The 26,877-nt window shown below is 45.7% G+C and overlaps 1 protein-coding gene across 1 annotated transcript in view; it reads left to right on the plus strand.

Moving 5' to 3' along the window:
- Nucleotides 1-1,966: 1,966 nt before the first annotated feature.
- Nucleotides 1,967-26,877, plus strand: part of LOC129859473 (neuropilin-1a-like) — a gene marked incomplete at its 5' end in the record, with an annotated part of 74,990 nt that continues 50,079 nt past the window's right edge. Inside the window, 4 exons of the mRNA XM_055929310.1 lie at nt 1,967-2,195; nt 15,204-15,431; nt 22,380-22,535; nt 26,329-26,495. Of these exons, the coding sequence (XP_055785285.1) occupies nt 1,967-2,195; nt 15,204-15,431; nt 22,380-22,535; nt 26,329-26,495 (780 nt within the window). The remainder of the gene's footprint in view (nt 2,196-15,203; nt 15,432-22,379; nt 22,536-26,328; nt 26,496-26,877) is intronic.

Here is a 26,877-nt window from a genome sequence, read left to right on the forward strand (position 1 = left end):
GTCTCTCCAAAAGAATGTGGTGATCGATGGTGTCAAAGGCAGCACTAAGGTCTAGTAGCACGAGGACAGATGCAGAGCCTCGGTCTGACGCCATAAAAAGGTAATTTACCACCTTCACAAGTGCAGTGAAAAAAAACAACTCATGCTAGGGCGATTGTTAGAGATATTCAGAACTCACGTATGAAAGGGTTAAATTTGCTTTTAAAAGCAATGCAATTCAGTACTCAGCTCTAAAACAAAAGCAATTTAGGTCAAAAGAGTCCATATTAACAAAGGAAATAGAAGGTCTAACAGAACAGATAGATAGCAATTAAAACTGTACCGTAGGGGCTCAGAATAAGTTAGAGGAGAAACAAAAAGAAATGTAGGAACTTATTCAAGAAAGATCGAGTGTAATATATTATCAAAATAAAGCAAACTGGATGGAAAATGGGGAAAATTGCACTAAATTATTTTTTTATCTTCAATATAGAAATGCTACCAAAAATAATTTACTGAAACTTGTTACAAATGACGGAGTCACCCATGATTCACCAAACTATATTTTGAAAAAGGGAGCAAATTACTCTAAGCATATGTTTTTGTTTCAGTCTCCTCCATCTCCTCTAACCAGAGCTAATAGTATGGATTTCTTCCCTATTAATAATGCTGCTTAAACCCCTAATAATGATCAGGAACAAATACAATACGGTTTCACCAGTTTCGCTGCTTGAACCCCTAACAAAGCATGCATGATTAATTTCTCCTGCACTGCAGACACACACACGTACATGCAAAGGCATACACCGGATACTTACATACAGATACACAGGCACACGTAAACACGAACACATATGCAAACACACAAACAGGAACACATTGCTTTTCAGTCCAGATCTCCATGAGCTGTGTTCGTTCAGGCCACCCTGGTTGGCCAACGGATCAGATTCAGATTGCCCTCTTCGCTCCATCTTATGTTACACACACGATGTGTGAGTTCATTGGCTCCCGTTGTTACCCGTGCACATTCTGAAGGCAATTTCCTCCCTTGGTCTTAAAGCTTCGCGCTGACTCAATTAGCCAACTCCTCATGCCAATAGCCCTGGATCTGAAATTCCATTTGAGTAGGATGTGGAGCGGGTGTGTGTGTGTGAGTGTGTGCGTGTGCATGAGCTGCAATCCCATAGCTGCCGCCTGATTGCGTTAACACGTGCGTCTGGTGGTCTCCCTGTACCTGCCTCCAAGGAGTATAATACGATCACTGACATTAAATATACTCAAATACATACAGACACACACACAACGACAGACACCACAGAAACACATATAAACCCCACACACACTTCTCTCTTTAGGCATCGTCTCTTTTACAGGGAGAAGACAGCTATTCAGCTGCACTGACAGTTTCGACATAGCTCCAACACACACTCACAGCTCCACTAGACCAGTTTTATGTAAGCCTAGACTCCGTACAGCTGGGAGTGATTGTTATAGAATCTCTGCAGTGTCCGCATTGTCTAGCTAACAACACGGAGCCGTGCCACGTGGAGGAAATATGAGTATGCTAACCAACCTGCCCACCCGGTCTTGGATTTATCCTGTAAGACCTCATTACCACTAGAGCATGTTTTTTCTGCATTATGGAGGATCACCTATCAAAAAGGAACTTGGTTGTTGTTTCCAACTTATTGTGTGTGTGTGTGTGTGTGTGTGTGTGTGTGTGTGTGTGTGTGTGTGTGTGTGTGTGTGTGTGTGTGTGTGTGTGTGTGTGTGTGTGTGTGTGTGTGTGTGTGTGTGTGTGTGTGTGTGTGTGTGTGTGTGCATAAAATACCTAATACAACAACAGATCCCTGACAGGTACTCGCTCCCCCTCTCCATCCAGGTATGACTATGTGGAGGTACGTGACGGCGTGGACGAGAGTGGGCAGCTGGTGGGGAAGTACTGTGGGAAGATCGCCCCGTGTGTGTGTGTGCATAAAATACCTAATACAACAACAGATCCCTGACAGGTACTCGCTCCCCCTCTCCATCCAGGTATGACTATGTGGAGGTACGTGACGGCGTGGACGAGAGTGGGCAGCTGGTGGGGAAGTACTGTGGGAAGATCGCCCCGTCACCCGTGGTGTCTTCTGGGTACCAGCTCTACATCAAGTTTGTGTCCGACTACGAGACCCATGGAGCAGGCTTCTCCATCCGCTATGAGGTCTTCAAAACAGGTGAGAGGAGAAAGAGTGAATGGCAGACACACACACAATCACAAAATATTATCACATACACACACACACACGTACACACACAGCTCGTGAAGTAGCAACAATGTATTTATAGTACTTCTAAGACTTACTGTAGTTTGTAGCGGTATTTATTAGAGAGGGGTAAAGATAAGGATTTTGTTCGGGCGCCAGGCAGGTATTAACCATGCCGAAAGGAAAAGAGTAGAATAGAGAGAGTACCACTACCAGACCGACTCACATCAGCAGAAGAGACTGCCTAGAGTGTAGCCTGTTTACCAGATAGCCAGTGGGGAGAAAAGAGAATGCACACCCTATAAAACCCACATCACAGCACAGGGGTAACCCCACCAAGAATACCTAATACAACAATAATAATAATAATAATAATAATAATAATAATGACAGAGCAATTGAACAGACACTTCAGAGAAACAATTTACAAGAAAGAACCCAGTCATCAAAAGAGGATTTGCAATAATCTGTATTATATTCCAGTGGGGGAGTGTAGATGGTATGAATGTGGGGGGTGTTCATAGACAAAACCAAGGCCTTAAAAATGTCCACAATCTTCTCGGGCCACATGTCATTAGTACAACCCACCTCAATACAGTTCAAAAAACAATACCCAACTTGCAAGCAACCACCTCCCTTTTAAATAAAATGACCACCCAAATACTTCTGGCAGGGCAATAATAGTCCAGCGCTAATGAACATCAACAGGAAGTGCAGTTGAAAAATAGAAAGTCTGTTGCAGGGTAAAGCACTGGAACGATAGAGGGAAGAAAAGGAGAGAGAGAGAGATCTTAGCTGTGCTCTTCAGGCTTGCCGGTGTACTGTCTGACCGTCTGACGGTTTGTTGGTTTGGACGTAAAAGCTTCGCAACAATGTTGCTACTAATCCATGCGATCCATAACCGGTGCGGTCCCAAACGATAACAACCGCGACCTAGAGCGGTCACACCGATGATTGAGTTAAACACTTTATAAACTACGCACGCTGAAAATAAACAAGGACTTCTGCAGCATAGCACACACAATCAAACCGTCGCGCCAACCAAGAGCTCCTTCCCAGAGAGCTGGTAGAGCTGTCTTTATTTCCTCCTTCCTGACTGCTGATGCGTGCAGGATTTCGCCACAAGTTATAGACATACGATGATATCTGTTCATCCAGACATAATAATGTCCCCTTTCTCTGTTTATGTGATGCTACATCATCATGGTTAAGTGGAGAAAGTGAGTCACCAACGGTTTAAGGAACATGAATGAAGGAAGTGCTTTCTCCTCTTCCGGCTCCTGATAAGCTCAATTCATACTCATATATTCCGTCGCATGGTGCTGCCTATGCAGACGATCAGATGAACCGATAATGTTGTCCAACCCTGAGAAGCATCCTCAATAATAAAATCTCACAAAAAAGACAACAGACGTGTCCCTGCTGAACCCTGCTGAACCAAGCAGCCTTATTTTCACAAATACACTCAGGGGATATTCTTATTTCTTATCTGAAGACAATACAATAAGAGGGAAAGCTTCCTGTTGTTGGCTTGACTTCCTGACTGTGTTTTGTGTTTATGGCCGCCGTGGGACGGGGGTAGATTTACATTGAGTGATTGGGAGAGGGGAAGGGAGTAGGACACAGACAGGTGCAACAGACAGCAGACCCCATCTGATTAATTAACCCTCAGCTAGTCTATGGGACGACCCAGAGTGACCCACAGAGAAGACGGATGCCCTGACAGGGCCCTCTTTTTAATATCAGAAGTGTGTGTGTGTGTGTGTGTGTGTGTGTGTGTGTGTGTGTGTGTGTGTGTGTGTGTGTGTGTGTGTGTGTGTGTGTGTGTGTGTGTGTGTGTGTGTGTGTGTGTGTGTGTGTGTGTGTGTGTGTGTGTGTGTGTGTGTGTGTGTATGCCCTTTGATCTGATGTATTTGCGTGACACACATCTCCCCACACTTCAGTGAAGTACAGCATTCCCTCTTGATGATGCGCTTAAATTGTGCACCCCGCATTCCTCTCCTGATGAGGTATTTCCCAGTCTCATCCATTTAAAGGGCTGATTATAAATTAGTTGTGTTAGGGCCCCTGGGCTATGAGGGATGAGGGATGGGGGAAAGAAGTGCTGAATGCAGGGTGTTGAGAAATGAAGAAATATGGATCCCCAGATGTGTTGTTAGTAAGATGGGATGCACCAAGGGGGAGCCAGCTGGAGACACAGCCCAGTATGGTGCACCCTCTGTGGGATGTTTTGCTCCAGGACCATCCCCTGTGGAGCTGGCACCATGGGTGTGTCGTGGGGCCGGGCCGGTTCTTCTGAAGCAGGCAGCAGAAGCTTGTTTAGCTTTGAAATCATTGCTGTGTTTTGACTACAGCAGAGCCGGCCATCGCCAAGGCGGTGGCTCTGAGATCTATTAAGGCTATGTCCCAAATGGCACCCTATTGCCTGTTTAGTGCAGTACTTTTGAACAGGACCCAGGGCATAGGGTACCATTTGGGACACATCATAAGCCTCCCTCCTTTGGTTTAGAGAGCAGCTAGCTTGTTGATTAGGTAAGCTTGTCAACACCAGGGTGGGTATTAGGCGGACAGAATCAGCAGACTTGTGTTGGCTAATACATGTAAACCTAATGATGGTACACAGATGTTGAGATAGCGCTGGAGAAGTAATGCAAGGAATGCAGTGCATCTTAATGAGTCTGGGTGGAAGAATGCTGTGTGTACAGTACTACAGACTTGGGTTCGAGGGCAGCTTCAGGGGATGGAGCTGGGTTCTTTCAGAGGTAAATGAGGGTTCAAGGTCAGATGGGAAACAGGGTACACGCGCTATCTCTCTCTGTAATGAAACTGGAGAGCAGCCCTGGTTCTCACCAGCGGTGCCGTCAGTAGCGCAAAGGAATGTCTAATTGGGAGAAAACAGGGTGTTTGTGGTCGTCCATCGCCTTTCACAACACACACACACACACACACACACACACACACACACACACACACACACACACACACACACACACACACACACACACACACACACACACACACACACACACACACACACACACACACACACACACACTGCTTTTTCAATCCAGGGATCTTAATTAGACCGGGCTATTTATTTTATGGGCAGCAAAATTGACGGTCTTGCTCCACTGACCGAACAGTGGGAGGGAGCGAGGGAGGGAGGGAGGGAGGGAGGGAATGTTGAAAACAGAGACAGGGGGGGGGGGGGTGAGGAGAGGAATTAAAGAGAGCTGAGAAAGGGGATAAGGCCAGCTTATTTTTATGGATGCACTGAACTCAGCGGTAGATAGTCAGCTACAGGAAGAGAACACACTGTACCTGTGGTACTGCTGGTGTTGTCTAGTGCTGGAGTCCACTAAGGTCACTAATACAAATTGACCACTATCACCCCTTTAGCCCAAATGGTCCCTAATGTCCGCCTCTCCGGATTTCAGAATACAAACAGGCCATCCTCTCTGACCAGAGATCTCTATATTTATCCTCTAATCTTGCCTCACTTAAAGTCTTTCTCAACTGGGTCTCTTTCTCTCTGAAAAAAGTAATACGCTTCTGGTTAATAGCTCTGCAATTTGTTACTCTTAGAGCCACATCAAGCATGGCGCTGGGGCCAGAGAGAGAGAGAGAGGGAGGAGAGAGATTCAGGGATTGTGCCACTGCCCCATTCTTCCTCTCCTATCTTCCGCCCTCTCCCTGATGCTGCTCAGTGGGATGGATCTTGAAGAGTGGAGAGAAGAGAACTGGGAAGGAAGGGACAGAGGAGGTGAGGAGGCCCTCTGCCCTGCCTTACCTATAAGTGAAAAGCTCCATCATCGGCATTTCACCCACCAGAGCCGTTCATCATGTCGCGGTTATGCGGCACTTGTTACGAGGACACCTGTGTCAACACCCAGGAGGGGGGAACGAGGTGAAGAAGGGGGAAGGGGTTTGAGGAGAGGATGGAGGGGAGGGGAGGGGAGACAGATGCAGGGCCATTGGGCTTTCATCTGATGAGCGCTCTGATGGTCAAAGGTCACATCTGGCACAGCACTCACTGTCTGGCGCCCAAGCACGCGCACGCAAGCGCACACACAAAAACAGAAACATAGCCAGCCCCCATGGAAACTTAAGACCCAAACTCTCTAAAGGCCACAGGGGGGCACGGGCCCCTCATTCATGCTCTCTCTTATACCTCACGGACAATACAGGGGGGAAATGATGTCATCAGCATGTTGGCATGCTAAATGCCTTGTCAGTGTGTCAGATTGTGTGTGTGTGTGTGTGTGTGTGTGTGTGTGTGTGTGTGTGTGTGTGTGTGTGTGTGTGTGTGTGTGTGTGTGTGTGTGTGTGTGTGTGTGTGTGTGTGTGTGTGTGTGTGTGTGTGTGTGTGTGTGTGTGTGTGTGTGTGTGTGCTTTTGTATAAATTAATGACACACACCCCCAGCTGTGGCTTCAGGTTAATATTTGATTATGTGTCCAGAGAGTTACCGGTAATTCTCCACTGCCCATTAACCCTTCCATCAGCCTAGCTACAGGGAACCCTTCCATCAGCCTAGCTAGTTACTCAACAAACTGGGCTAACTATCAAATAGACTGATACATGGAATATAAACTATAGGTATTTGCTCAGCAGTCTTAGAACAACACATAAGGACATTAAGTCCCCAGTCCCTAATAACACTGTCCACGGAGGGGGAAAGGATGGAGAGGGATGGTGTGAGAGAGAGAGAGAGAGAGAGAGAGAGGGGGGGGGGGGAGAGTCACTCAATGATTAACAACACAGTCTTAAAGCAGCAGTCTGCTTTCACCATCTAAAGAAACGTTTTGAAAAGTTAAATAGAAAAACCTAGCTTAAGGAAAAAGTAATCAGGGGAAAAGTATGTTGAAAAGGGCCCCAAATTGGCTGTTAAAAGATTTCGAGATTAGATTATGTAAAATACATATTTAACAAGCTGTGACTTTGTCCTGTTAAATAAACTCTCATAACTCTACACGAGAGAGGGAGTTACGTTTGTTTACCCCCTCACCCATGGGAGATATGGCGCAACATACACAAGTGTGAAAGATGCCAGCTAGAAGCCATTATGGAGGCTTGTAAATGTCAAAGAGAGCACTTAGAGCCTGTTTTTAAAGAATGGTTGTGTCCCAAATGGCACCCTATTCACTACGCAGTGCACTAATTTTGACCAGAGCCCTATGGGTCCTGGTCAAAAGTAGTGCACTATATAGGGAGTAGGGTGCCAATTGGGGGCATACACCTGTGTTTTTAAGGCTGCAGCTTGTCTCAATCCCGTCATAAATTCTATAGTTTGAAGCTGCAATATGTAACTTTTTGGGCGACCCGATCAAAAGTCTAACAAGCGGTAGATCTATTCTATGTGCGCTATTTCTATGCTGCCCGTTTTTAAATTCGTTTTTTGTATCTTTTACTTTCAGTTTTGTAAACCGGCTTCAAACAACTGAAAATGCAATATTTTGTCTATGGAAAATATATTTCACAGCAGTTTAAATGGTACAATGATTCTCTACACAATGACTGCTTGTCTTGTCACATAAACTGAAATGTAAACTGAAATAAACGTGCGTGTGCGTGCGTGTGTGTGGTGGCAGTTGGCCATGGCCTGAGAGGAGTGGGTGGTGATTGGATGCGTTCTACTGAGCATCGCTCTGAGAAATGTATTTGTTTCTCGGGGAGAAGCTCTGGCGTGTTTACAGGTCCTTTGCAACTTTGCCATTTCAATTCTCTCCCTCTTGTCTGGTGAAAATACCTCTACGGCTCGGCTTTCGGCAGCGATGCGATTCACAAACGTAAGAAAAACAACAGCAGTAGTAAAACTAGAGAGACAGATGGGGTTGTGAGTTAGCGTGTGGTTGGCAATGCCACATTATTTGCCTCTTGAAGCTGGTCACACCACAGTAAATAGTCAGATTGCATAAACACCATGCACGCAACACAAAGCATCGTGGGTAGAGAGGTAGCTAGCGACGAGGGCCTGAGGGGCTTCTGTGGACCAAAGCCCTTTGGAGACGGAGATAATAGAAGATAGAAAAAAATTATCTATTGGCCGAATATCTCTTCAGGGGAGAGACTGGACCTTTTCCTTATTCTGTTCTGTTCTCTTTTCTCTGTGCCCATTATCTTTTTAAAGACACCCACACAAAGGCACACAATGGCCGCCAGTTTGCCCTTGCCTGTCCCTTTTTTCTCTGTGGCTGAATGAAACTAGAAAAGGGAGGGAGCCGGGATGGAGGTTGGTGGTGATAACATGTAATTATGGTACACAGAGAGAACATAGGCGAGACAGACATGCTCTCTTGTTACCCACGAGGCTAGCACTTTATCTTTCCTACTCACTTTGACTAGATTTTGATCCTGCTCTGAGATAGCCCTGCAGTTCTAGCGAGCGGCTAGCGCTGTCCTCTCCTTACCTAGGCATTGGGAACAAAGTTATACAGTGTGAAAGGATTTTAAAATTGTCTGAATTGATTTTCTTTTGGCCCAATTCTGCACTTGTCAAACACCATATGCGATAACAGTGTCAGACAGCAGCAACCAAATGGAAAGCTCCTCTCAGACAGAGCTACAGTCTTTCTTTGACTTGTACACCCACCATGAACACTGCAGCAGACTGTAGTCCTGTGCACTGAAGGGCTGTGGGAGTCTCCTTTCCATGGAATGGCCACTTGTTTAGGCCTCTCTACTTTACCACACACACACACACACACACACACACACACACACACACACACACACACACACAAACACACACGGGTGTCTTATCAGACATCTTCAACTTGTCCCTGTCCCAGGCTGTAGTCCCCACCTGCGTCAAGGAGACCACCATCATCACAGTGCCCAAGAAAAACAAGGTGACATGCCCAAATGACTATTGCCCCGTCCCACTCTCACCGGTTATCATGATGTGCTTTGAAAGGCTGGTCATGGCCCACATCAAGGCCAGGTGCACTAGACCCACTCCAATTTGCCTACCACTCCAACAGATCCACGGAAGATGCCATTCCCATCGGTATTCAAAAGACGAAAGGTGTGTCATCAGCCCTCTCCTCTACTCCCTATCCACGCATGACTGCTTGGCTTTGCACGAAACCTAATCCATCATTAAGTTTACTGACGACACTGCGGTTGTCGGGCCTGATAACTGACAGGACAGTTATAACTGACAGGACAGTGCCAGGACAACAACCTCTCCCTCAACGTCAGAAAAACAAAGGAGTTGATTTTTGACCTCAAGCAGGTGGTGAAGACGGCCCACTACATCACTGGGACTGTGCTCCCATCCAGAAAATCTAGTCAAAATGGTGCCCGGGGAAGGCCCGCAGTAACATCAAGGACCCCACATACCCCAGCAATGAGCTGTTCAAGTCTGTATGTAGTGAGCAGCCTCTCTGTGTTAGTGATGGCTGTTTAACAGTCTGATGGCCTTGAGATAGAAGCTGTTTTTCAGTCTCTCGGTCCAAGCTTTGCTGCACCTGTACTGACCTCGCCTTTTGGATGTTAATCGGGTGAACAGGTAGTGGCTCGGGTGGTTGTTGTCCTTGATGATCTTTTTGGCCTTCCTGTGACATCGGGTGCTGTAGGTGTCCTGGAGGGCAGTTAGTTTGCCCCCGGTGATGCGTTATGCATCCTCTGGAGAGCCTTGCGGTTGTGGACGGTGCAGTTGCCATACTAGGCAGTGATACAGCTCGACAGGAGGCTCTCAATTGTGCATCTGTAAAGTTTGTGAGGGTTTTCAGTGACAAGTCAAATTTCTTAAGCCTCCTTAAGCCGTCTGTGTGGGTGGACCATTTCAGTTTGTCCGTGATTTGTACGCCGAGTAACTTAAAACTTTCCACCTTCTCCACTGCTGTCCTGTCGATGTGGATAGGGAGGTGCTCCCTCTGCTGTTTCCTGAAGTCTACGATCATCTCCTTTGCTTTGTTGAAGTTGAGTGAGAGGTTGTTTTCCTGACACCACACTCCGAGTTCCCTCACCTTCTCGCTGTAGGCCTTCTCGTCATTGTTGGTAATCAAGCCTACTACTGTTGTGTCGTCTGCAAACTTGATGATTGAGATGGAGGCGTGCATGGCCACGCAGTCATGGGTGAATAGGGAGTACAGGAGGGGGCTGAGCATGCACACTTGTTGGGCCCCAGTGTTGAGGATCAGCAAAGTGGAGATGTTATTTCTTACCTTCACCACCTGGGGGCGGCCCGTCAGGAAGTCCAGGACCAATTTCACAGGGTGGGTTTGAGACCCAGGGCCTCAAGCTTATTGATGAGCTTGGAGGGTACAATGGAGTCCAATGCTGAGCTATAGTCAATGAACAGCAGTCTTACATAGGCATTCCTCTTGTCCAAATGGGATCGTGCAGTGTGATGGCGATTGCATCGTCTGAACTGGACTGACCACCTGCGCTGACTCTCTGCACCTTAGAACACATGCATTCACTCAACCACACACCCATACAGACATACTCTCATACACACACACACACACACACACACACACACACACACACACACACACACACACACACACACACACACACACACACACACACACACACACACACACAAATATATATATATATATATTGATGATACACCACATCACAACTGCTGCTACCAGACTCTTGTTGTTATTGCTAAATACTGCACAATTTAAACACTTGCCCCCGAATCCCCCCTTCCCCAAAACGTGCAAATATTGGACTATAAATTTGCCTTGCTATATAATATTATGCAAAAATATTTATTTTATTTTTCTCAGCCATTTACTTTATGTTCGCATTCTTATCTTTTATTATTATTCATTTTATTATTTCTTATCGGAACTTGAACTTGAAACATACACACAAGCAGATACACACACAGACACACACACCTGTCTGCCCCTGAACCTCCCTCTTTTCCCAAACTCAGTCATCCCTGGGATTAGTCTGTGGAGGCCCACAGAGTTCTGGACGACCACATCCCTGGCCCTGATATTTTAGAAAAGTCTTTCTGGTCTACGGTTTTTCAAACAGGAAAAAGGAGGAAAACTGCAGAATGAATGGACAGACCCGCTGTTTTTGGAATCGGTAGCTTTCAGAGCAGCACTAAATATCAACTTGCCTCACAGTCCAACTGAACTGGTGTTCCTGCCTTTCCTTTCTCACTCCCCCCCCCCCCTTTTCCCTTCAAAAAAGAAAGAAAAGAAATAAGCCACTTTCCTTTCCAAAGTGTGTCAGACAGGCTGAAGTGGTCCTGAATTAGAGGCCCAGCGAGATGCCTGCAGATGACTAAATGACAGGGGAAAAACAGTTAGCCACATTCACTTAAGCTGCATGGGCTTTTACACTGGTACACTAAGCTCTATGCCTCCATCAAGCTTGCCATAGATGTCTGGTTGATGGCTCTCCCACAATTTCTGCCTCAATTGGCCTCTGCCCATGGAAAGGATGGTTTTCTGAATAACGTGGACATAACATTATCCGCTGCTCATTTCCACCCACTAATGGTCATTGTTCATCAAAAAAGAACTAAGATACATTAAATAGGACAATTGACTCTGAATTGAATGTCTGAGACTCACTGTTTTATGTTCTCTGTCTCTTGAGCTGAAGTATAGTACATCTTTGCTATGCATTTTTGGGTATTTTTCTTGCCACGGTTCACATATTGTTAAATCATACTCATCTGGCCATGATGCAGTGTAAAGTGATGAATGTGTGAAATCTGCTCAGTTCCCTAATCAGCTGAAAGCCTCTTCTCCAGGGAGCCATGAGTAAATGTTTTGACTTGCTGGTTTAAAACATAAAACGGGTGTGAGTGTGTGCATGCTTGTGTGTATGTGTGTGTATGCAGCCCCCCTTGCCTCAACTTTGAGGATGTAATTTTCTCTAAGCACTTCTCATATGTCACACAGATGCGTAATGACATGGCTGGGGAGGGGGGGGGGGGGGGGCATGTTTATTCAGTCCCGTGCTGGTGATTGAGGCCTTTCACTGATGTTTACAATCACTCTGGCCAGATGTTACAGCAGCAGCAACAGATTCAACACACACACACACAGAGAAGAATAAAGAAGTGCGAAGTCAAGGACTGACAAAGAATAAGACAGTCAGAGAGAGAGAGAGAAAGACGGCGTGTATTGTGTATCGGCAGCCCATTGAATGAATGACAACAGATTCAAGGTGGTCTCCCTCTCAGGGCCATAAAGCACTGTCTTAAAGCACCAGCTGGCTCACAGAGCTTCTCCATCACAAACCATCACAAAGCACAAAGGAACAGGCAAACAAACAAACCATAAAACAAGACACTCAAAAGTATCAGCTTCTTTCGTCTCTTTCTCTCTCTCCGCTTTCCTCATTTCTCTTCCTCTCTCTTTATTTCTCTCTACTCTTTCTTCCTCTCCCAACTGGGCATGCATTCAAATCAAATCAAATTTTATTAGTCACATGCGCCGAATACAACATGTGTAGACCTTACAGTGAAATGCTTACTTACAAGCCCCTAACCGACAGTGCAGTTTTAAAAAATATGGATAAGAATAAGAGATAAAAGTAACAAGTAATTAAAGAGCAGCAGTAAAAAATAACAATATATACAGGGGGGTGCCGGTACAGAGTCAATGTGCGGGGGCACCGGTTAGTTGAGGTAGTATGTACATGTAGGTAGAGTTAATTAAAGTGACTGACTATGCATAGATGACAACAGAGAGTGGCAGTGGTGAGGGGGGGGGGGGGGGGGCAATGCGAATAGTCTGGGTTGCCATTTGACTAGATGTTCAGGAGTCTTATGGCTTGTGGATAGAAGCTGTTTAGAAGCCTCTTGGACCTAGACTTGGTGCTCCGGTACGACTTGCCGTGTGGTAGCAGGGAGAACAGGCTATTGCTAGGGTGGCTGGAGTCTTTGACAATTTTTAGGGCCTTCCTCTGACACCGCCTGGTATAGAGGTCCTGGATGTCAGGAAGCTTGGCACAAGTGATGGACTAGGGAGTTCGCACTACAATCTGTAGTGCCTTGCGGTCGAAGGTCGAGCAGTTGCCATACCAAGCAGTGATGCAACCAGTCAGGATGCTCTCAATCGTGCAGCTGTAGAACCTTTTGAGGAACTGAGGACCCATGCCAAATCTTTTCAGTCTCCTGAGGGGGAATAGGTTTTGTCGTGCCCGCTTCACGACTGTCATGTTGTGCTTGGAACATGTTCGTTTTTTGGTGATGTGGACACCAAGGAACCTGAAGCTCTCAACCTGCTCCACTGCAGCCCCGTCGATGAGAATCGGGGTGTGCTCAGTCCTCTTTTTCCTGTAGTCCACAATTATCTCCTTTGTCTTGATCACGTTGAGGGAGTTTTTTTTCCTGGCATCACATGGCCAGGTCTCTGACCTCCTCCCTGTAGGCTGTCTCGTTGTTTTTGGTGATCAGGCCTACCACTGTTTTGTCATCGGCAAACTTAATGATGTTGTTGGAGTCGTACCTGACTGTACAGTCATGAGTGAACAGGGAGTACAGGAGAGGGCTGAGCACACACCCCTGAGGGGTCCCTGTGTTGAGGATCAGTGTGGCGGATGTGTTTTTACCTACCCTTACCACCTGGTGAGCGACCCGTCAGGAAGTCCAGGATCCAGTTGCAGAGGGAGGTGTTTAGTCCCAGGGTCCTTAGCTTATTGATGAGTTTTTTGGGAATATGGTGTTGAACGCTGAGCTGTAGTCAATGAATAGAATTATCACATAGGTGTTCCTTTTGTCCAGGTGGGAAAGGGCAGTGTGGAGTGTAATAGAGACTACATCATCTGTGGATCTGTTAGGGCGGTATGCAAACTCGAGTGGGATCTAGGGCTTCTGGGATGATGGTGTTGATGTGAGCCATAACCAGCCTTTTAAAGCACTTCATGGCTACAGACGTGAGTGCTACAGATCAGTAGACATTTAGGCAGGTTACCTTAGTCTTCTTGGGCACAGGCACTATGGTGGTCTGCTTAAAACATGTTGGTATTACAGACTCAGACAGGGAGAGGTTTAAAATGTCAGTGAATACACTTGCTAGTTGGTCAGCGTATGCTCGCAGTACACGTTCTGGTAATCCGTCTGGCCCTGTGGCCTTGTTGACCTGTCTAAAGGTCTTACTCACATAGGCTGCGAATAGCGTGATCACACAGTCTTCCGGTACAGCTGGTGCATGCCTGTTTCAGTGTTATTTGCCTCGAAGTGATCATAGAAGTAGTTTAGCTTGTTCGGTAGGTTCGTGTCACTGGGCAGCTCTCGGCTGGGCTTCCCTTTGTAGTCTGTAATGGTTTGCAGGCCCTGCCACATCCGATGAGCATCAGAGCCGGTGTAGTATGACTCGATCTTAGTCCTGTATTGATGCTTTGTCTGTTTGATGGTTCGTCGGAGGGCATAGCGGGATTTCTTATAAGCTTCCTGGTTAGAGTCCCGCTCCTTGAAAACGGTAGCTCTAGCCTTTAGCTCAGTGAGGATGCTGCCTGTAATCCATGGCTTCTGGTTGGGGTATGTACGTACGGTCACTGTGGGGTGGACGTCATCGATGCACTTATTGATGAAGCCAATGACAGATGTGGTATACTCCTCAATGCCATTGGAAGAATTCCGGACCATATTCCAGTCTGTGCTAGCAAAACAGTCCTGTAGCTTAGCATCTGCTTCATCTGACCACTTTTTTATTGATCTAGTCACTGGTGCTTCCTGCTTTAAAAGCATGAATCAGTAGGATGGAATTATGGTCAGATTTGCCAAGCGGAGGGCGAGGAAGAGCTTTGTATGCATCTCTGTGTGTGGAGTGTAGGTGGTCCAGAGTCGTTGTACATTTTACATGCTGATAGAAATGTGGTAAATGTAATTTCATTGAAATGACGTGGAAACAACATTGATTCAATCAGTGTGTTCCCTGTGGGTCTCCTCCTGTCTCACTTGCAGAAGAGATGTCAATCTCAATGCGACTTCCCTGGTTTAATAAATAAATACATTAGAAATCTCTCTTTTCCTCTCCTCCTCTCAGGTCCGGAATGTTCCAGGAACTTCACATCTAACAATGGGTTAATAAAGTCACCTGGTTTTCCAGAGAAGTATCCTAACAACCTGGACTGCACCTTCATGATCTTTGCCCCCAAGATGTACGAGATCATCCTGGAGTTCGAGAGCTTCGAGCTTGAGCCTGACACCACCCCTCCCACCGGGGTCTTCTGTCGATACGATAGGCTGGAGATCTGGGACGGCTTCCCTGGAGGTGAGTCACAGTCATACATCTAGTCAGATATTGCTAGTATCTTTGTTAGCATTCTCAGTATTATACAGTAGGGTAATATTAACACATTTAATATATATTAATAGGGCGGTGAATGTGGACAGGACACGTAGCCTAGTTGTCCTAACTCAATGCCAAACATGTCCTAATTCTGATAATATATAATTCCTAATACTACCTTCCTGAGTTGTGTTTGTGGAGTTGTTTATGTTTGTCAGTTTGGAGGAGGCCATGGTACGTATGTAGACAGGGGTGTTACTCCACCTTACTGTAGATTGATCGGTCAGGAGTGGACTTTTGTGTCCAGAAACAAAATAACCCTTTTGTATGGGTTTGGGTTTTAGCTGTTGTTTCTTCTAGAGCAGGTATTCCAAACTGGGCTATGCAATGCCGTCGGGGGTACGGCAAATAAAATTGTGATTCAGAGGTTTTTTTCTAGCTTGAGTAGCCTCGTTTCACTGCCAAAAATACAATTAAACCATCTAGTGTTCAGCGAAATAACAACACAATGTCAAATATAGGTAGCCTAGTCAAATAATTAACATCCAATTACATTAACCGTTATTCTCTCGTGGGAAATCTTCACTCTTGCGCAGACATTTAGAAAGACAATTTGAAAAATAAGCCATGGGAGGTTTTTGAGCGAGAATAAAGACAACTTTCGAGTAGTATGACATGTATAAAAGCAACAGATACCATTAACCTGTCTAGGATCAGCGTGGCGCTAGCGGCACACCCCCCCCCCCCCCCCACTGAAAAACCAGTGCCGCGAAATTCAAAAAAAATATTTTTTAAAAATATTTAACTTTCACACATTAAAGTCCAATACAGCTAATGAAAGACACAGATCTTGTGAATCCAGTCAACTTGTCCGATTTTTAAAATGTTTTACAGGGAAGACACAATATGTAAAGATGTACATCTATTACCTAAAAACACATTAGCATAATCCACCATCTTTTATTTGTCCACCAACACCAGTAGCCATCACCAATTCGACTAAACTAAGATATTTATAGCCCCTAACCAACAAAAAAACTCATCAGATGACAGTCTGATAACATATTTATGGTATGGGATAGGTTTTGTTAGAAAAAAGTGCATATTTCAGGTAGATGGCATTGGTTACAATTGCACCCACCGTCACAAATGGAATAGAAAAACTACTTAGAGCAATGTGTTTACCTACTTACTAATCATCAAACATTTCGTAAAAATACACAGCATACACGAATCGAAAGACACAGATCCTGTGAATACAGACAATATTTCAGATTTTCTAAGTGTCTTACAGCGAAAACACAATAAATCGTTATATTAGCTTAGCACATAGCAATTAGCAGCCCAGCATTGATTCTAGCCAAAGTGAGCGATAAAAGTCAACATCGCCAAAAGATATTAATTTTTTCACTAACCTTCTCAGAATTCTTCCGATGACACTCCTGTAACATCACATTACAACATGCATATACAGTTTGATCGAAAAATGTTTATATTTAGCCACCAAAATCATGGTTAGACAATGTGAAATGTAGACAAGCTGGTAAAGAAAAAGTCCTTGCGCCACTTAGACAGTGATCTACTCTTATACATAAATACTCATAAACGTGACTAAAAAATATAGGGTGGACAGGGATTGATAGACAATTTAATTCTTAATACAATTGCGTTATTACATTTTTTAATTTATCCTTACTTTTCAATACAGTTTGCGCCAAGCGAAGCTACGTCAAAAAACATGACTAAAATGTTTCGACAGAAACACGATTTATCATAATAAAAATGTCCTACCTTGAGCTGTTCTTCCATCAGTATCTTGGGCAAAGGATCCTTTCTTGGGAGGAATCGTCTTTTGGTGGAAAGCTGTCCTCTTGCCATGTGAAAATGCCAACTGCGTTCGGGATGAACTGAAAGCGTGCCCACCTATTCACAGCGTTAAAGAAATAAATGTCCCAAAATCGCACTAAACGGATATAAATTGCTATAAAACGCTTTAAATTAACTACCTTATGATGTTTTTAACTCCTATAACGAGTGAAAAGATGACCGGAGAAATATAACAGGCTAAACTAACGCTTGGAACAGGAGAGGGTCGGTGTCCTCCACGCACGTTACGCAGCAAGAAAAGACTTGCTAGCTACAGGGTTTTTTGATTTATAGGGCCTGTGAACGCGCAATCGACCCCATTGGAATCGTCATCACGTAAAGGCATCCAGGGGAAGACGTAAGAAGTGTCCGTACAGTCATAGCACTATCAGTGCCGTTTTAACTGACTTCAGAACAGTGGCCAACATTTCTGAAATCTGAATCCATGTCAGGGAAATTGCTGTAGAATGGGCTCTGTTCCACTTAGAGACAAAATTTCAACTCCTATAGAAACTATAGACTGTTTTCTATCCAATAATAATAATAATATGCATATTGTACGATCAAGGATTTTGTGGGAAGCCGTTTCAAAAATTAGCCAAATTAGCATAAATAGTCTAAACAGCGCCCCCATCCCCAACAGGTTAATATGAAGGGGCAAGAAGCATCTTATATGGTGAGCTACCGAGTGGCTAGGACAGGCAAGCGCCATACTATTGTGGAGGACTTAATTCTTCCTGCTGCCGTGTATATGGCTGGGACAATGCTGGGGGAAAAGGCCCAAAAAACTATACAGACAATTCCTTCATCAAACACTGTTTCACGATGCATCCGTGACATGGCAGGAGATGTTATGAAACAATTACTGCAATTACAAGCCAGTGAATTATATGCTTTACAGCAGACGTGGCGGCCCTGGCATAGCTCCTGGTATATGTCAGTTATGTTTATGGGGGGTCAATTAAGGAAGACATCCTCTTCTGCAGACCACTGGAAACCAGAACAACATGAGAGGATATTTTTTAAGTACTGGACAGCTTTGCGATATCAAATGGTCTTCGGTGGTCAAGATGTGTTGGTATTGTACTGATGGCGCAAAAGCCATGACAGGGAGACAGTGGAGTGGTGAGCAGTTGCTCCCGATGCTACTTGGGTACACTGCAGCGTCCACGAGAGGCTCTTGCTGCCAAGGGAATGCCTGACAGCTTGAAAGACGTTTTGGACACTACAGTGAAAATGGTTAACTTTGTTAAAGCAAGGCCCCTGAACTCTCGTGTATTTTCTTCATTATGCAATGATATGGGCAGCGACCATGTAACACTTTAACAACATACAGAAGTGCACTGGTTATCAAGGGGCAAAGTATTGACACGTTTCTTTGAATTGAGAGACAAGTGAAAATTATGGTCAGTAAAGAAAACTTTGGGGCCTGCTGGAGGTCATTTTGCAGGGCTCTGGCAGTGCTCCTCCTTGCACAAAGGCGGAGGTAGCAGTCCGGCTGCTGGGTTGTTGCCCTCCTACGGCCTCCTCCACGTCTCCTGATGTACTGTCCTGTCTCCTGGTAGCGCCTCCATGCTCTGGACACTACGCTGACAGACACAGCAAAACTTCTTGCCACAGCTCGCATTGATGTGCCATCCTGGATGAGCTGCACTACCTGAGCCACTTGTGTGGGTTGTAGACTCCGTCTCATGCTACCACTAGAGTGAGAGCACCGCCAGCATTCAAAAGTGACCAAAACATCAGCCAGGAAGCATAGGAACTGTGAAGTAGTCTGTGGTCACCACCTGCAGAATCACTCCTTTATTGGGGGTGTCTTGCTAATTGCCTATAATTTCCACCTTTTGTCTATTCCATTTGTACAACAGCATGTGCAAGTGGACAGTTTGATTTCACAGAAGTGTGATTGACTTGGAGTTACATTGTGTTGTTTAAGTGTTCCCTTTATTTTTTTGAGCAGTGTATATTCAATGTGCGGGACAAAACTGAGGATATGATTAAGAAGTTGGAGCTCTTTTCTGTCTGCATTAACAAGGACAACACACAGGTCTTTCCATCATTGTATGATTTTTTGGTGTGCAAATGAACTCAAGCTTACAGACAATGTTAAATGTGATATAGCGAAACACCTGAGTGAGCTGTGTGCGCAATTACGCAGGTACTTTCCCGAAACGGATGACACAAACAACTGGATTCGTTATCCCTTTCATGCCCTGCTTCTGCAGCAAGCGGTTCTGTGAAATTTGATCAGAAGCCACTGCCAGATTTCTAGATTGGGCTGCGCTCAGAGTATCCTGCCTTGGCAAATCGCGCTGTTAAGACACTGATGCCCTTTGCAACCACGTACCTACGTGAGAGTGGATTCTCAGCCCTCACTAGCATGAAAACGAAATACAGGCACAGACTGTGTGTGGAAAATGATTTAAGATTGAGACTCCCTCCAATACAACCCAACATTGCAGAGTTATGTGCATCCTTTCAAGCACATCCTTCTCATTAACCTGTGGTGAGTTATTCACAATTTTTGATGAACAAATAAGGTTTTATATGTAAGATGGCTAAATAAAGAGCAAAATGATTGATTATTATTATATTATTATTTGTGCCCTGGTCCTATAAGAGCTCTTTGTCACTTCCCATGAGTCAGGTTGTGACAAAAACTCACACTCATTCTTATGTTTAATAAATGTTTCGTATAGTGTGTGTGTGGCAGGCTTACAATGATGGCAACAAAAAACAACATTTGAGAGTACGCTGATCCTGGTGCTAGAGGGGGGGTACCCAGCTGGAGGTTGAATGTTTGAAGGGTTTTGGGACTATAAAAAGTTTGGGAAACACTGTTCTAGAGGTTAAACTGGCTTGTAACAGTGCCAGGCTTGGCTCAGGTATTTCATATAAAAGTGTTGCAAGGTTTTCCATGTAGGTGGGAGGTTTATCATTTCTCTAAAACGAACAGTGTTGATTAAACAAGCTGTGAAGACCTTGAGGGCTCAGTCTTTCACATTATTATCACCTTTATTTTCATCACTCGTGAAAGGCATTCGGAAAACTGATATCTGTGATCAACAATGTAGACTTTTACCATGAGACTAACTCTCTTAGGAACACAAGTTTATGCTGTGTATGAAATTCTGAAACTTTTACTTTATTACACTCTCAGACTAAGGGTTCATGGTACTGTCTACGAGCATATAATGTTTCATTGAAAACAAAGAGAAGAAATAGCCACCAACAGCAGTGTCTCCTCTATTGTCTTTGGGGGGTCTAGAAAATAACAAAATAACACTTTTCTCTCATCCAGAGTAATTGAGTGTGAGAGAGCGGACCTGGAACATGGGAAGGCCATGGGGGAGACAGGGAAGACATAAAGGGGAGGCTGGGGTGTGTCGAGCCCTGTCTGATGAGGGCTGGGCACAGTACCTGTGGTGCCTTTTGGATCAATAGTGCATTAGCACGGAAGGCTGGAGGTACGCTCACCACAGGGGGGCGATGAGGGGGTGAGACAGGGTGAGGTGAGGATGAGGACTCCCATGTAGCGCCTGGGGAGTCGCGCCTTCTCCCCCCCCCTCTCTCCTTCTCCCTCCTTCGCTCCCTCCTCCCTTTCTCCCCCGTCTCAGGCAGACTGAGATGGGTAGAGAGTGTGGCTGTGGCAACCTCCCCCGCTTCTCTCCTCCCCTTCCTCTCTCATCCCCCTCCCTCCATCTACCCTCCTCTCGCATCCCCCAGGACCATAGAGACCTCCTGCAGAGACACGGAGTTCACAGCAGAGCCGTTGAGACGTGCAGAAACTCTAGGAGATGGCTAACCCTAACCCTCCTGTGTTATGATGCTGAAACTGAGCCATCAGCCCCACACCCTAGCTAACCCCTCTCTCCCTTTCATCTGTGTTTCTGGTTGTAAGGCCAGGCTGTAAGAGGCATGTCAAAGCGAGGGGATGTGTTTAGAGGGCAGCAGGCTGTCACTTGCCACTGATCATAGGCGTACTAATCATAGATAAGCACCAGGCCTCCAGACCTGCTTAACATCTAGACAGAGGAACACACACACAGGCAGGTAGGCAGACACACAGACAGACAGCCATGTAAGCACGCAGGCACACACACACTCATAGACACAATATGGCGTCAGCTCCTGGGTTACTTTTATTGCCCTCTTTTCTTTTGACATTCCCTTGTATTTCCCCTTATCTCTGTTTGTTTGGTCTTAGTGGCCAGCTCATACCCAGCTCCACACTAAACCATCACATAAAAAAAGGCCAAGGAATTTATGACTGGTGTAAAACAGACAGAAGCCTCGACTTTGCCTTGTCTTAAGCAGGAGTCCCTTCTTCTTCTTCTTCTTCTTCTTCTTCACCTCTCTCTCTACGTGTTTTGTGGGCATGTGGGGGAGTTTTACCTTCACGAGGGTTGCCCATGAGGGGGTTGTGTTTACTCTGTATGAACAACAGAAATGAAAACGCTGCCCACTTTAATATTATTATTTAATTAGGCAAATCAGTTAAGAACAAAATCTTATTTACAATGACGGCCTACCCCCCCCCAGCAAAACCCTCCCCTAACCCAATTGTGCGCCGCCCAATGGGAGTCCCGATCACGGACAGTTGTGACACAGCCTGGGAACGAACCAAGGTCTGCAGTGACGCCTCTAGCAATGCAATGCAGTGCCTTAGACCGTTACGCCACTTGGGAGGCCAAAAACACTACAGCTCATGCTCCCAGTATGCAGCGTTTTCCTTTCTGTTTTCCATGAGTTTGCCTACAACTCCAGCACCTGCGGAAAGTACCTGGATGTGCTTCTGTTCTTCAGCTTTTGTACCATGTATGAACACCCATGTGACAGATCTACAGCAAGCAAATCCTGACTTAACTCTTAACTCTACACACACTCCCATCTTCAGTTATTACCTTGGTAACTGATGATCTTTCTCTCTTGCCCCCCCCCCCCCTCTCTCTCCAACCCCTCAATCTCTCTCTCTCTTTCGATCGCTCACTCTCCTTCCTTCTCTTACTTCCCACTGCCCTCTCTCTTCCTCTCCATCTGTTTCTCTCCCTCCCCCCTCTGTAGTTGGTCCGTACATTGGGCGGTACTGTGGTCAGAACACCCCGGGTCGTATCATCTCCTACACGGGCATCTTGGCACTGACAATCAACACCGATAGTGCCATCGCGAAGGAGGGCTTCTCTGCCAACTTCACTGTGTTGGAGCGGACTGTGCCAGAGGGTGAGTGTTGTTTATCATTGATTGGCAAACTGGACCAGAGAAACAATCTAGAGGGAATTCATGCTACTGAGCCGAACCTGCAGTGTTGAATCTTAATTTGACGTGAATTGTCACAGCTAAATAATCCTGCAGCAAAAGGATTTAAACGTTTTGTCCATAGTGTTGCTTGATCAGTGTTTGGGCTATTAGCTGGCCAAAATTAGGCGACGTGAAAAATGCAATACTGTTAATATAACCATTTGTTAGTGCATGTTTTCAGTGAATTTATGTAAATCGTGAACCTCATGTGCGGGAAAATTCTCAGCAACACAAGAGTGATCAAATTAATTAAGATCCTACATCTGTAGCCAAACCCAAGCTGGATTTAGCTGGCCTGGTTATGCATCCACCACATTTGCTGGAATCATACTGAAAGAGACAATGTGAAAATAAAATATTCGAACAAGCTGGATAAGAGCGTCTGCTAAATGACTTAAATGTAATGTAAATGTAAATCCAAGGGTGAGTAAAAAGTATTCCCAAGATGTTGTAGAGTTTGGTTCGGGTCAATACAATAGGGTGAAATGGTACCATTACATGCCTTCATACACACAAGGGGTGGTCCCTGTCCCACTGCTATACACATTTACTTTAATGTGGCACTAAAGGGAGTTATTACATCAACAGCTCCCGGTATTTTCATTAAGTGTACGTGTTACAAGGCACGCGCAATCTCCCCCAGTTTATGAGGCCTGACTTTAACACAGCAGTGGTAGAGACACTGTAGGGCAGACAGACAGCCTCTCCAGACAGACAGTGTCCCAGCCACTAACACAGCATCATCATCGTCCTAGGGCCTGGCCCCCATGACCACCATTTTAGAAATGCTCTGACTAAACATTTAATTTGCGAAACACAACCACCTTGAAGCCAGTAAATCTTTCCACAGGCTCACCCAGTCAACCCCTCACCTCCTTCCTCCCGATGCACCCCCCCACGCACCCCGTCGGGTTATTATGGCGATAGCTGGTATTAAATAAAACACTAATCATTCCAGATGGTTCTAGGTCCCCCGTGGGGAGTAGTGATATGCATGTATGCACAGGCCCCTAGATAGACTCACACAGAGCCTGAGCACAGTCACATACCGCAATGACTGCCTGTGTCACTAGTCCCTCTAGTCCTTACAGCTCAGTACCACGGCAACAGAAACATAACATAATCTCTCACTGAAAACTAAGCCCCATTATTACATGTAGTTGATAGGGACAAATACTATCGAAAGACTAAACTCATTAAGTTACTGCATCATTTGACGTCTGTCCTACTTACCTATTTATGCATTTGGCTGCTAACGACCTGAGAGTTTAGATAGATCCAGTCAATCACAGTTTTCATCCACTGTGGTTCAGACTTGTACTCTTAGTTATTTATTAATACGCCCTTTGATGTATAATCCGGGGCTTTTCCTTTTTACCCCTACATATTATAATACTTGTAAACTCCTCTCACTGTCAAGTGCGTTTATTTTCAGCAAACTTAACATTTGTAAATATTTGTATGAATATAATCAAGATTCAACAACTGAGACATAAACTGAACAAGTTCCACAGACATGTGACTAACAGAAATGGATAATGTGTCCCTGAACAAAGGGGGGGGGGGGGCAAAATCAAAAGTAACAGTCAGTATCTGGTGTGGCCGCCAGCATTAAGTACTGCAGTGCATCTCCTCCTCATGGACTGCACCAGATTTGCCAGTTCTTGCTGTGAGATGTTACCCCACTCTTCCACCAAGGCACCTGCAAGTTCCCAGACATTTCTGGGGGGAATGGCCCTTGCCCTCACCCTCCAATCCAACAGGTCCCAGACGTGCTCAATGTGATTGAGATCCGAGCTCTTCGCTGGCCATGGCAGAACACTGAAATTCCTGTCTTGCAGGAAATCACGCACAGAACGAGCAGTATGGCTGGTGGCATTGTCATGCTGGAGGGTCATGTCAGGATGAGACTGCGGGAAGGGTACCACATGAGGGAGGAGGATGTCTTCCCTGTAACGCACAGCGTATAGATTGCCTGCAATGACAACAAGCTCAGTCCGATGATGCTGTGACACAACGCCCCTGACCACCTCAAAATCAATCCCGCTCCAGAGTACAGGCTTCGGTGTAACTCTCATTCCTTCGACGATAAACACGAATCTGACCATCACCCCGGTGAGACAAAACAGCAACTCGTCAGTGAAGAGCACTTTTTGCCAGTCCTTTCTGATCCAGTGATGGTGTGTTTGTGCCCATAGGCGACGTTGTTGCCGGTGATGTCTGGTGAGGACCTGCCTTACAACAGGCCTACAAGCCCTCAGTCCAGCCTCTCAGCCTATTGTGGACAGTCTGAGCACTGATGGAGGGATTATGCGTTCCTGGTGTAATTCTGTACCTGTCCCGCAGGTGTGATGTTTGGATATACTGATCGTGTGCAGGTGTTGTTACACGTGGTCTGCCACTGCGAGGACGATCAGCTGTCCGTCCTGTCTCCCTGTAGCACTGTCTTAGGCGTCTCACAGTACGGACATTGCAATGTATTGCCCTGGCCACATCTGCAGTCCTCATGCCTCCTTGCAGCATGCCTAATGAACATTCACGCAGATGAGCAGGGACCCTGGGCATCTTTATTTTGGTGTTTTTCAGAGTCAGTAGGAAGGCCTCTTTAGTGTCCTAAGTTTTTCATAACTGTGACCTTAATTGCCTACCGTCTGTAAGCTGTTAGTGTCTTAACGACCGTTCCACGGGTGCATGTTGATTAATTGTTTATGGATCATTGAACAAGCATGGGAAACAGTATTTAAACCCTTCACAATGAATATCTGTGAAGTTCACTACTCTCCTGTAGTGTGTACAGTAAAGGGTGTGCAGCAGTCAGGGACTGTCTATGAGCTAACACAGATGGTCCCTCCATCTGCTTGAAGCCTTTCAGACCTGAGTCTCTGGGACGCTGCACAGCGCTGGTATACGCAATGTGCCTGCCTGAATGTGTGTGTGACAGGGTCGGTGACTAGAGACAGCAGGGTCAACCGGTGCCAGGGTCTGATCCCTGGGGTCATATGGTCAGCGTCCACATAGGGCTCTGGGGAATGACGTAGTATGGAGAGAAGAGGAGTTCACCTCTTGACCTTGCCGGTAGTCGTATACTTACACACATTCACTCAGACACCCACACACACACACTCACTCACTCAGGCTGACCCTGGCCGAATGCACCATGTCAACATAAACAAGGAAATACCCTCTATCCTGGGTGGTACAGGGCATTCTGGGACAATTTACGACCCAGAACACTGACACTAAATCTGCCTTAAAATCCCGCAGGCCAAAAATATTAGGATATTTGCAACATGTGCGAAACACAAACTGCCTACAGGGAGCTTTGAAGGAGGAATGAACCAGCACCAGCTCCAATGAAAAACTACTGGCTCATCTTTAATGCACAATAGTGAACTTAGCCCTACACTGAATGTTTTATGAATAAAGCTTTATGTCTTGATGTAGCACCACAGTTCCACTGTGCTTGCCGTCCATTAAAGCCTATGTGTGTGGTGGGCGAGAGAGAGGGAGAGGAAGCGGGTATCTTCTGAGGCGGCGCTGATGTGGCTCTTTACTCCGGCCACCAGAGTGTCAGCCCGGACCCTGCCACTGAGTGTCCCTATCCTCAGGGACCAGCTCTGTTTGGGGAGTTGGTGTGTACTCTGGCCTGGATGGTGCTTTCAGCTAAAAATGTAGACTAAAGTGTCTCAACAATCTCTCTCTCTCTCTTTCTCAGATTTTAACTGTACAGACCCATTAGGTATGGAATCGGGGGAGATAGCATCAGAGCAGATCGTAGCTTCTTCTCAGTACAACCCCGGCTGGTCCCCGGAGCGAGCCAGACTCAACTACTACGAGAACGCATGGACACCAGGAGAGGACAACAACAAGGAGTGGATACAGGTATGGTCTGAGCCGTAACCTCAAAGCAATATATAATATATGCCATTTCGCAGATGCTTTTATCCCAAGAGACATTTAAATTTAAGTCATTTAGCAGACGCTCTTATCCAGAGCGACTTACAAATTGGAAAGTTCATACACATTCATCCTGGTCCCCCCGTGGGAATTGAAACCACAACCCTGGCGTTGCAAGCGCCATGCTCTACCAACTGAGCCACACGGGACCACGAGACATACTGTACATCAATGAGTGCATACATATAGGTATGGATGGCCCCAGCAGGATTCAAACCCACAATCTTAAAGTTGCTAGTGCCATGCTCTACCAATTGAGCCACATGGGACTACCATGGATCCCCAACATGTCACAGACTGTCACAGA

This window comes from Salvelinus fontinalis, chromosome 7 (assembly GCF_029448725.1).
Source record: "Salvelinus fontinalis isolate EN_2023a chromosome 7, ASM2944872v1, whole genome shotgun sequence".
Classification (NCBI taxonomy): domain Eukaryota; kingdom Metazoa; phylum Chordata; class Actinopteri; order Salmoniformes; family Salmonidae; genus Salvelinus; species Salvelinus fontinalis.